Here is a 13,147-nt window from a genome sequence, read left to right as displayed (position 1 = left end):
AAGTCACACCATTTGCGAACTTCCTACTCCATTCGTAGACTTGCTGCTGTGACAACCATGCATCACCGTACTGTACCTTCATTCGTCGATGAATTTCATTAGGTTTCACACCTTCACTACGCAAAAACCGAACAACAGAGCGCTGTTCTTCCCTGGTGCAAGTCGCAAGTGGGGCGACCACCTTTATACCGATACTGCGACGGTATGTGTGCATCTGCACTATGCTGCCACCTACAGGCCGTTCTGCGCGCTGTTTGTAGCGCGCTTACCAACTTACGGGATAACGGCGCGAAATTTCGATTTGTTATTACAAATTTAAGGTTTTCATTTGACTCACCCTCGTATGTTAGCGCCACGAGGTGTCGCTGTAAGAGAGGCGAGCGGCACGGTGACAGAACAGCGGCTGCACAAGCGAGTGTGCATACGAGTAACCAACTCCTTCAGTTGAGTCGGCGTAAGTCGATCCACGACAGTTGCAGTGGGCTGGGCACGGTAGCTTTGCAGGCCAGTAACGTAACGCGATGTTGTAAACATGGCAATGTCTCCGTGCTGCTACTGCTCTGTAGATGATTAATGACATCAGCGCTGCGAGTTTTCAGGGATCTTCTCGCGCTGCCTCTACTATCAGGCTGGTTCACATTACGCCAGTAATTCCAGTAATTTAGTTAATTGGCGAGTGATTTAGTAAATTTGGTTTAATGTTTACTCGACCCGAACCAGTAAGGTCGATAGTAGACAATCGAGTAACTACCCCAACCCAGATCACCTGTCACTGGCGCGCCACTGGACATGTGTGAACACGTCCTGTTTAGTAGCGCGCGTCGTTATCCGTATACATTACGCTCTCAAGATTGGGTCACCTGTTCCTTGTGCAGCAGCAACATGGCTCGTTAAAGTGACGATACAGCGGTTATGTTTACTTCTCATTATGTAGAACAGAAGCGCTTGCGAAACGTGAAATATTCACAGTGCAAAAATAAAGGAACCAAACCATCTGCAGTCACAAACAGAAAATTGAAAGCATCAGGTCAGCATTATTGTCTATTTTTAGATTCTGAACAACAAGCTAATTATCACATTGCGTATTCCTGACAGATCCACCCAACTCCAAGAATTGAAAACAGTGAAGGAATCAAAATCGGTCGGGATAGACACTGACGCAGTGTTTGTGCCAAATGTTAAATACACTCCTGGAAATGGAAAAAAGAACACATTGACACCGGTGTGTCAGACCCACCATACTTGCTCCGGACACTGCGAGAGGGCTGTACAAGCAATGATCACACGCACGGCACAGCGGACACACCAGGAACCGCGGTGTTGGCCGTCGAATGGCGCTAGCTGCGCAGCATTTGTGCACCGCCGCCGTCAGTGTCAGCCAGTTTGCCGTGGCATACGGAGCTCCATCGCAGTCTTTAACACTGGTAGCATGCCGCGACAGCGTGGACGTGAACCGTATGTGCAGTTGACGGACTTTGAGCGAGGGCGTATAGTGGGCATGCGGGAGGCCGGGTGGACGTACCGCCGAATTGCTCAACACGTGGGGCGTGAGGTCTCCACAGTACATCGATGTTGTCGCCAGTGGTCGGCGGAAGGTGCACGTGCCCGTCGACCTGGGACCGGACCGCAGCGACGCACGGATGCACGCCAAGACCGTAGGATCCTACGCAGTGCCGTAGGGGACCGCACCGCCACTTCCCACCAAATTAGGGACACTGTTGCTCCTGGGGTATCGGCGAGGACCATTCGCAACCGTCTCCATGAAGCTGGGCTACGGTCCCGCACACCGTTAGGCCGTCTTCCGCTCACGCCCCAACATCGTGCAGCCCGCCTCCAGTGGTGTCGCGACAGGCGTGAATGGAGGGACGAATGGAGACGTGTCGTCTTCAGCGATGAGAGTCGCTTCTGCCTTGGTGCCAATGATGGTCGTATGCTTGTTTGGCGCCGTGCAGGTGAGCGCCACAATCAGGACTGCATACGACCGAGGCACACAGGGCCAACACCCGGCATCATGGTGTGGGGAGCGATCTCCTACACTGGCCGTACACCACTGGTGATCGTCGAGGGGACACTGAATAGTGCACGGTACATCCAAACCGTCATCGAACCCATCGTTCTACCATTCCTAGACCGGTAAGGGAACTTGCTGTTCCAACAGGACAATGCACGTCCGCGTGTATCCCGTGCCACCCAACGTGCTCTAGAAGGTGTAAGTCAACTACCCTGGCCAGCAGGATCTCCGGATCTGTCCCCCATTGAGCATGTTTGGGACTGGATGAAGCGTCGTCTCACGCGGTCTGCACGTCCAGCACGAACGCTGGTCCAACTGAGGCGCCAGGTGGAAATGGCATGGCAAGCCGTTCCACAGGACTACATCCAGCATCTCTACGATCGTCTCCATGGGAGAATAGCAGCCTGCATTGCTGCGAAAGGTGGATATACACTGTACCAGTGCCGACATTGTGCATGCTCTGTTGCCTGTGTCTATGTGCCTGTGGTTCTGTCAGTGTGATCATGTGATGTATCTGACCCCAGGAATGTGTCAATAAAGTTTCCCCTTCCTAGGAGAATGAATTCACGGTGTTCTTATTTCAATTTCCAGGAGTGTAGTTTAAGAGACTGGATGAGCGTCTCAGAAACTTGAATATGGAAATTACATAAATTGAAGACAATTTAGTATAACATTATTTAGCATGCATGTTTATTGTTTAGGCTTTAAAATAAGTGTGCAAGAAGTTGGAAACCTACTTCAGTATTCATTGAAATTGTCTACATGTTGTCTGCTAGAAAATCATGCGTGATTGCTTAGGGATCGATCCTTCTCCCTCAAAGTAATCAGCGTACAGTTCCCGAATAGTACGGGAACTTTCTAATCCATGATGGAGTAAAGTTCTTGGTACTGACTGAACTCCACGGGCCTGCGGCTGGCCCCTCCAATTGCCATTAACGTTTGTTCCTCTAAGCATGTTTTCCGTGTCCACAGTAAACTCCGTTGGCCTGTTCTCTAACGCAGTTTGGCTCAGTCTATTATGGCTCAGTCTGTTATGTATAGCTTGATAACTCTCGCTCTCCGAATCATGTTGCACTGCATAGTCGACAACAGCCAACGCTTGACTGCCAACCAAATCTTGTGTGTAGGCGCACTTGCTTACTTTCCAGTTGTTAAGTAGAGCTACTGAATCAATTGCTACTGACTAAATTACTGGCCTGATGTTAACCAGCCTCCAGCGACACGCATCAGCCGTCTCAGGGTTGCTACAGTAATCAGACCAGCACTGGCTGTTCAGGGTGTAGCGCTGCCGGCAGCTAACGCGCCTACGAACTATTGTTATTTCTCCTGGCCCGCGTATTCTACCTTATGAACGGGCAGCGCAGCAACCACGTCGAGCCCGAGAAAGAACTACTCTTCGCTGCCACCTGGCTCCTAACACTCTGCTCGCAGAAGCCCCAGTTACAAGGCTACTATAAATTAAGTGCAAGCATCTGACGCCTTAGAAGTTTCTTTATATAGCGGGCATCAAGTATGATAAAATAAAAAGTCTTGATAATGTAGTAATTAGAAAACTCGACTCCCAGGATTCAAGTCACTGCTATTTGCTAGAACTCGACTCCCATAATTTTTTTTTTTAGTTGTCTATCGTAGACGCTGTTGCAGAGACCTGAGAAGCTAACCCATGAAACAGAATGACACTATCGCTGTCATTAGTCGATAACAGCATTGCATATATCAGTCGCGAATGTCATTCCGTTAAGGCCGTGCCAATAGGCGGCTGCGGTGAATGCAGAAAGAAGAGCTCTCGGAAATTATTTACACGTCCACACTGCAAATTTAATTGTACAGTTCTTTTAACTTCTTTCATGAGCAGTAACATTTTTGAGTTAGCTTTGAGTGCGTAAGATCCGTATCGCCTCCCAACTTTTTTAATTTGCTACTCCGGTCTGAAGACCGTAAGGCACTGAGACACCAAGAATTTCAGGCAGGTTCTTTCCCGCTTTTGCGACCGAACTGTGGGCAATAAATATTTGAGGTAGTCTGCTCAAATACAGACTTACTCCGCATAAATATTAATTACAAGATGTATGCTATTCGTATCGCTAGTTACATTAGTCAATAAGAAGCAAGAAGCAATCACAGAAAAAGTAACGTCAAAGAATACATAAGGGATTTATGTACTTCGCATAACTATGTCTGCACATTCACACAAGTAGCTCGAGATACTATACATGTTATGAATCGCAAAAGAAATACAATTTTATCATCCAAAAAGCGGCGTCTATTTCGGTTAGTTGTTTTCGTTATTATGTCAGGCGGAAGACATAACCGGCAACTACCGCGTCTTAGCGTACAAATACTAGCTGATAGAGGAACTACTTATATTCCAGTCAATCCAAGTTATTATTCCAACAATGTACACTGGACGATCTCTTTAGATTCGATAAATCGGATAAATGTTCACAAAAATGCAATACGTTGACACATCTTTTCGTAAACTTCCAAACATTTGTTGCTAAACTCATGTTTGGAAGTCAGAGATAACTTCTAACTGCGTTGCCTTATCGACAACACTTTCTCATAAGGAAAACACGTCTGTTTACGTAAATGACATCTATAATTTTGATTTCATGCTCAATATGATCACCTTATCAGTTCACTTCGTGTTCCTGTAATTCCCAAATAACAATATTCATAGTTAAATTCATGCAGTTGTTACACTGGAACGATAGAGATGATTGTATATCAACTTTTAGTATCGTAATCAGTTGCGATTTTAACACTTATATTTCCAGTTATTATCATGATCCGTTTAATAAAAAATTCTCCAAATATCTTCGAGTGGGAGAGGAAATTCATTACACCAATACATTTCTTTCGCTTCAACTCTTTAAACAGTTTCATTGCACAGAGTATTGTATATTATTTCGCCGTCAAGAAATTGAAATTAATCAGTTGCTGTATTAAAGGCATCGTGGCTAATACAGATCTTGACCAGTACAACTTACTATACGCATAACTTTTTTCATTTTACGTTGTTTAAAGAACAGTGTACAAAGCAATTAAATCAAGCTTTGTGCATCGTCCTCATATCCTCGGCCGTCGATTCGATCAACGTTATGCCTGGGGACGTCAGCCCCTGACGCAGTGGTGGTTACCATCGAATGTCACTTAGTTGCTTCGCCCCTTGTGTAACAACAAACACACGCAAACACACACACGCACGCGCGCGCGCGCTCGCGCTTTATAATGTTTTCATTTTGTGTGAAATTAGGCTTCCTTTAATATAAGTTTATTACCTAACATAAAACTAATAAGCAAGAGTTGTGGCCCGATATACAGGGTGTTACAAAAAGGTACGGCCAAACTTTCAGGAAACATTCCTCACACAAAGAAAGGAAACATGTTATGTGGACATGTGTCCTGAAACGCTTACTTTCCATGTTAGAGCTCATTTTATTACTTCTCTTCAAATTACATTAATCATGGAATGGAAACACACAGCAACAGAACGTACCAGCGTGACTTCAAACACTTTGTTACAGGAAATGTTCAAAATGTCCTCCGTTAGCGAGGATACATGCATCCACCCTCCGTCGCATGGAATCCCTGATGCGCTGATGCAGCCCTGGAGAATGGCGTATTGTATCACAGCCGTCCACAATACGAGCAAGAAGAGTCTCTACATTTGGTACCGGGGTTGCGTAGACAAGAGCTTTCAAATCCCCCCATAAATGAAAGTCAAAGGGGTTGAGGTCAGGAGAGCGTGGAGGCCATGGAATTGGTCCGCCTCTACCAGTCCATCGGTCACCGAATCCGTTGTTGAGAAGCGTGCGAACACTTCGACTGAAATGTGCAGGAGCTCCATCGTGTATGAACCACATGTTGTGTCGTACTTGTAAAGGCACATGTTCTAGCAGCACAGGTAGAGTATCCCGTATGAAGTCATGATAACGTGCTCCATTGAGCGTAGGTGGAAGAATATGGGGCCCAATCATGACATCACCAACAATGCCTGTCCAAACGTTCACAGAAAATCTGTGTTGATGACGTGATTGCACAACTGCGTGCGGATTCTCGTCAGCCCACACATGTTGATTGTGAAAATTTACAATTTGATCACGTTGGAATGAAGCCTCATCCGTAAATAGAACATTTGCATTGAAATGAGGATTGACACATTGTTGGATGAACCATTTGCAGAAGTGCACCCGTGGAGGCCAATCAGCTGCTGATAGAGCCTGCACACGCTGTACATGGTACGGAAACAACTGGTTCTCCCGTAGCACTCACTCTCCATACAGTGACGTCGTCAATGTTACCTTGTACAGCAGCAACTTCTCTGACGCTGACATTAGGGTTATCGTCAACTGCACGAAGAATTGCCTCGTCCATTGCAGGTGTCCTCGTCGTTCTAGGTCTTCCCCAGTCGCGAGTCACAGTATATACTGACGAAACTAAAATGAGCTCTAACATGGAAATTAAGCGTTTCCGGACACATATCCACATAACATCTTTTCTTTATTTGTGCGTGAGGAATGTTTCCTGAAAGTTTGGCCGTACCTTTTTGTAACACCCTGTGTATCGTTTACACGACCAAACCTCGTATTGATACACCAAAATACTTTATATCACTACTTAAAGCATTCCTAGTAGTTCGGAATATACAGTAAGTATGACATCTTTTCTTGAATGGTGTTCTTTTTTATACAGGATGAGACAAAATCTCCAAAAATAGGTAATTTTTGTGTCGCTGTGATGTTTCCAGTAATTAGGCTAGTAGGTATTCACTTTACAATAGTTCCACAAATATATGCAATGCCTAAGAATTGTTCCTATTTTCCTTTAGGCGGGTACCGGTACGTAGTATCCTTGGAGTTGATTAAGAAAGACAGCAGACAATTTGTCTGCAGTGGTTCGCTTATCGCGTCTCAAATCATAGTGACTGCAGCGCACTGTATGAGGCAGTCGCACGGCCGCTACTGGGTGAGTACAAGATCGGATCACCACATACGCCAGTTCTTATTACAGCTTTCAGCTCCACTTAGAAATTACTCATAAGCTTCTGTGATTAACTTAGTACATAGTTCTAAAGAACGACCGTCTTGATAACGGTAGCCATCATTTTTTCGACTATAGTAAGCAGTTTGCTTGAATGTTATAGGTTTTCGGAATCAGAATGACGCTACTGCACCGAATGTTATTTGGAATCTGCGTCGGTGTAAAGTATCACTGTTTCGTTGATAGTAAGAATTTGGGACAACAAATGATCTCCATCTTAGCACCCCAAAACCTCTCCTCCGCTTTACATTGATTGTTCTTTGTGACAACCAGTAAGCGTTTTCTGGGTATTCCTTGCACACAGTTTGCGAGATCTGAGCTTTTCGATGAATATCATGTGAATAGTGGTGTGTCCAACACGAGAAAACCTATCGGACCAACAGTCGTCAATTGTAAATCAGATCACCGTTTTTAGAACATTGGTTGCACGATTTTATTGCTCTGGATACTAGGCATGCCACTCCTGTCTTCGTCATTCGCATTACTTCTGCCACTCTTAAAGTATCGACACCAAGCCTAATCTTTCCTTCACCTAGAACTGTCGTAAAGTAGTCAGACACAACTCACGAATCTCAGCAGCAGCTCACAAAATTCGATTTACAGCAAGCACTTCGCAAGTGACGAAAGAAACCGATTTTCACCGCAATTATGGTTTGCTTTTGGCCGCGGATTAACGACCTCCGAAACAAAGCAATGACTTCTGTGGCTTCATAAATAACCAAATGATGCTACTGTATTTACTCAACTTCGTCCTGAAAGTCCAACATATAAACATAAGAAAATGGTCCCCACTTTTCGAATACATCTGACGTAAAACAGACATCCCAACAGTGTTTCTTTCCGTGAGATTAGAAAAACTCATTTAAACAACACTCTCTAAGGTAGCTTCATGACATCCACGGTACTAAAGTAAGACGAAGTAAATATTTCAGAATTCGAATCAAGAACAGCTACCGATATGAATAAGTTAGATATCCTCGGAGTAGTGAAGAAAATTAAATCACTTAATAAAAGTAAGTCTTCCGGTCCAGACAGTATACCAGTTAGGTCTCTTTCAGAGTGTGCTGATCCAATAGCTTGATACTTAACAATCATATACAACCGCTCGCTCGTCGAAAGATCCGTACCCAAAGACTGGAAAGTTGCACAGGTCACAACAGTATTCAAGAAAAGTAGTACGAATAATTCACCAAATTACAGGCCCATCTCATTAACGTCGATATGCAGCGGGATTGTGGAACATATATTGTGTTCGAAGATCATGAATTACCTCGAAGTGAACTTGCTATGTCCGCGGACCTAACCGAATCACGCGCGCCCTGCCGCCGCTCAGCCCGGCCGCACATGCGCGGTGATCGGCCTCAGCTTCACGTCGCGGCCGCCGGAGGTTCATGGCGTTATCTCCGGCTGAAGACGTCGCGCCTTTCAATAGTTCTTGCCTGCTGCTCCCTGTATGGCCACAAAATATAACGGGAGCACAGACCTGACGTCACGGCCACTCGCTCTTGCTCGCTAGCTGTGTTAATATCGAAGTGTTACTGTATAGATCTTATATGAGAGCCTTGTGCTTAGAACTTAGTTACGATTTGGATTGCACTGTGGATTTGTGAATTGTATTGTGAACTTAATTACGTAGCTACTTGCTATGAGAGCAACAGACGGTACCTGCTTCAGTGTGGAGAATAAAGATAAGTAATCATCCTGAACGCTGGCGCCTTACTTTGAGACTTTCCTCGGCCATCAGATCTTGCGTCACATCCCGGTCGCGTCCTGCTGCCAATTCCAACACGATACCATGGTTCATCAAGAGTAGTGACTGGCGTATTGTGACGAGCCAGTTGCTCGGCCACCATTGACCAGACGTTTTCAGTTGGTGAGAGATCTGGCCAGGTCAGCAGTCGAACATTTTCTGTATCCAGAATGGCCCGCCTGCAACATGTTGTCGTGCATTATCCTGCTGAAATGTAGGGTTTCGCAGGGATCGAATGAAGGGTAGAGCCACGGGTCGTAACACATCTGAAATGTAACGTCCACTGTTCTAAGTGCCGTCAATGCGAGCAAGAGGTGGCCGAGACGTGTAACCAATGGCACCCCATACCATCACGCCGGGTGATACGCCAGTATGACGATGACGAATACACGCTTCCAATTGCGTTCACCGCGATGTCGCCAAACACGGATGCGACCATCATGATGCTGTAAACAGAACTTGGATTCAGAATGAGATTTTCACTCTGCAGCGGAGTGTGCGCTGATATGAAACTTCCTGGCAAATTAAAACTGTGTCCCCGACCGAGACTCGAACTCGGGACCTTTGTCTTTCGCGGGCAAGTGCTCTACCATCTGAGTTACCGAAGCACGACTCAGGGCCGGTACTCACAGCTTAGCCACATCCCCCAGGCTGTGGCTAAGCCATGTCTCCGCAGTATCCTTTCTTTCAGGAGTGCTAGTTCTGCAAGGTTCGCAGGAGAGCTTCTGTAAAGTTTGGAAGGTTGGAGACGAGATACTGGCAGAAGTGATACGAGGCCGTTGGGATCCAGCACGGCGTTCCGTATTACCCTCCTGAACCAACCGATTCCATATTCTGCTAACAGTCATTGGATCTCGACCAACGCGAGCAGCAATGTCGCGATACGATAAACCGCAATCGCGATAGGCTACAATTCGACCTTTATCAAAGTCGGAAACGTGATGGTACGCATTTCTCCTCCTTACACGAGGCATCACAACAACGTTTCACCAGGCAACGCCGGTCAACTACTGTTTGTGTATGAGAAATCGGTTGGAAACTTTCCTCATGTCAGCACTTTGTAGGTGTTGCCACCGGAGCCAACCTTGTGTGAACGCTCTGAAAAGCTAATCATTTGCATATCACAGAATCTTCTTCCTGTAGGTTAAATTTCGCGTCTGTAGCACGTCATTGTCGTGGTGTAGGAATTTTAATGGCCAGTAGTGTATATTCTTCACCGATTTATGGCGTTCTGCACCATGTACGACACAAAGAAGGAAAAACTTCGAGTGATCTTCATTCTTTAATCTCTGAAGGTTCACTAAAGAAGAAATATTGTCTGTAATAGTTTACGACAGCCAGAACCGTTTGAGAAGCAGATAAGCGGCCTGTCGCCGACAGGCATCTGGACGCACCTCTCATCACCCACCTCTCCTTTTCGCCCTACACAGTCAAGTATAAGACTGCTTTATGGTAACAGGAGTGATAATTAGCATGACATCGCTCAACTAATCTCACGATCGGTGCGCTGTCGCTTGCTAATGAAATAAATGATTGTGGAAGTGATTGCGTCTGACTCAAAACTAGGAATCGTCATTAGCACTTGTTGCTGAACCAGGAGAAGACAACTTCATAGACACAGAGAAGGAAGATTGTGCCTTTACAATACAAGTTAATTACATATATACTGCCAGTGCTGTGCGGTGAGCAGGAAACCAAAAAACATGATTTCTATTTTTTTCTTCTAAGTAAGTGACAGAGGCTAGAATTATAAATCTATAAATTTTACATTGTTTTTATAGCAGTAAAAGAAAAAATTCAGGTTTTAAGTCTTGAAATCTATAGTAATTCCAAGATTGGAAGTAGGTTGTGCGTAGTTTCTAGTCCCGTGGAGTAGGAGTAGCGTCTTTGATTGCCAATCAAATCTTTCTCGGTCCTGGGTTCGAACCCCGACACCCCTCAAATTTTGAATGTAAATCATTTGCAATGGCGGCCGAAGACTTTCAGGATAAGAAGTCAACCTCATTCTGCCGACAGCCTTGCCATAGAGGGCGGAGGAGCCCACAGAAGTTCAGGGCACTCTCTTGCTCTTGGGCTGGGAAACTGCCCCTAAAGAAGGAAGTATCAGCAATTATTAACGGCATAAGGATGCAGAAGGCAGTGGAAACCACTGCAATAAAGACACATAATGTGTATCCACAGAACACGCGATTTCGGGTGGCAGTCACTGAAACAAAGGGGGTTTTCTTTGCGGCGAGATCTATTTACGAAATTTCAATCACTAACTTTCTCTTCCGAATGCGTAAATATTTTTTGACACCCATCTACGTAGGGAGAAATGATCATCATAATAAAATAAGAGAAATCAGAGCTCGAACGGAAAGATTTAGATGTTCCTTCACCCATGCGCCATTCGAGAGTGGAATGGTGGAGAAGTAGTATGAAAATGTAGTATGCCAGGCACTTAAGTGTGAATTGCAGAGTAACCATGTAGATGTAGATGTAGAACATATAGCCTGTAATTGGAAACGTGTCTTGATTCTCTCTCTATTGGAAAAAGACTACGGATTAGTCCTCCATTCGTACCTCCGGGAGGGGGCTGCCAAGGGGGAGGTGACCAAACTAGAAAATTTGAAAAGGGAAATGGTAAGGCTCAATGAAGTGAAATGCAAAGAAGATAAGGATTTCTAGTCAGATTGGTATAGAGTAATATCAACAGCAGCAGAATATGGTATAACGGGAGCAGGGTTCGTTATGAATAGAAAAGTTGCTGTGAACAGTTCAGTAACAGTGTTTTTCTTATCAGAATTAAATGCAAACCAACAATGACAACAATAGTTAAGGTATACATGCCGACGTTGCAAGCCGAAAACGAAGAGACAGAGAAAGGATATGAAGATATTGAACGGGTAGTTCAGCACGTAGATGAAGATGAAAATCTAATAGTCATTGGGAATTTGAATGCGGGTGGAGGAGAAGTGTGTGTTTGTGTGTGTGTTGGGGCTTACGGGCGCTCAACGTCGAGGTCATCAGCGGTGGAGCAGAAGTAGGAGAAGAAATGGTTAAGGGAGAATACGAGCATTGCACTAGGAATGAGAGAGCAAAATGTCTAATTGAGTTTTGCAATAAATTTCAGCTAGAAATACTCCATTCAAGAATCAGAAGAGGAGGGGGTATACTTGGAAAAAGCCGGGAGGTAAGGGAATATTTCGATTAGATTACATCAGGGTCAGGCAGAGATTCCAGAAACAGATACTGGATTGTAAGTCGTAGCTATGATTAGATATAGACTCAGACCACAATTCAGTAGTGATGAAGAGTAGGCTCAATTTTAAAAGACTAGTCAGAAACAATCAATGCGCAAAGAAATGGCATACGGAAGTAATAAAGACAGGCTTGAAATTCTCTAAGATTATGGATACCGCAATAAGGAATAGCTCAGTAGGCAGATAAATTGAGGAGGAATGAAAATCTCCAAAACGGGCTGTCACACAAATTGGAAAGAAAAACTTAAGTACAAAGGAGGTAACTGCGAAGAAACCATAGGTAACACAAGAAAAACTTCAGCTGATCGACGAGAGAAGAAAGTACAAAAATGTTCAGGTAAATTCGGAATTGGGGATACACAAGTCACTTAGGAATGCAATAAATAGGAAGCGCAGGGAAGCTAAGGTGAAATGGCTGCAGGAAAAATGTGAAGATATCGAAAAATAATTGATTGACGGAAGGACTGATTCAGCATATAGGAAAGTGAAAACTACCTGGGACGAAATTAAAAGCAAGGACAGTAACATTAAAAGTTCACTGGGAATTCCACGGTTAAATACAATGGAGAGAGTGGGTAGGTGGAAAGGGAACACTGAAGACCTCTATGAGAGGGAAGACGTGTCTCATGACGTGACACAAGAAACAGCAGTCGATAGCGAGGAGACAGGGGATCCAGTATTAGAATCAGAATTTATAAGAGCTTTGGAAGATTTTTAAGACTGACGGGATAGATAACATTCCATTTGAATTTCTAAAATCATTGAGAGAAGTGGCAACAAAACGACTATACACGTTGGTGATATACCATCTGACTTTCGGAAAAACATCATCCACATAATTTCTGAAGACTGCAGCTGATAAATGCGAGAATTATCGCACAATTACCTTAACACTCATGCATCCAAGTTGCGGACAAGAGCAGTATACATAGGAATAGTAAAAACTGAGGATCATATGACGTTGCGGTTGACAATGGAAGCAAGACTAAAGAAAAAATCAAGACACGTTCATAGGATTTGTCGACTGGAAAAAGCGTTCGACAGCGTAAAATGGTGCAGTAAGTTCGAATTACTGAGAAAAATAGTGTGTAAATTACA

The 13,147-nt window shown here is 44.5% G+C and overlaps 1 protein-coding gene across 1 annotated transcript in view; it reads left to right on the top strand.

The window, feature by feature from the left end:
- LOC124625401 (coagulation factor IX-like) overlaps nucleotides 1–13,147 on the top strand; it is a 233,459-nt gene that overhangs the window by 183,476 nt on the left and 36,836 nt on the right. The window contains exon 6 of the mRNA XM_047149168.1: nucleotides 6,843–6,979. Within this exon, the coding sequence (XP_047005124.1) occupies nucleotides 6,843–6,979 (137 nt within the window). The remainder of the gene's footprint in view (nucleotides 1–6,842; nucleotides 6,980–13,147) is intronic.

The sequence above is a fragment of the Schistocerca americana genome, chromosome 1 (genome assembly GCF_021461395.2).
Source record: "Schistocerca americana isolate TAMUIC-IGC-003095 chromosome 1, iqSchAmer2.1, whole genome shotgun sequence".
Taxonomy (NCBI): Eukaryota; Metazoa; Arthropoda; class Insecta; order Orthoptera; family Acrididae; genus Schistocerca; species Schistocerca americana.
Note: the sequence above shows the minus strand (reverse complement) of the source record. Positions and strands in the feature narration are given on the sequence as shown.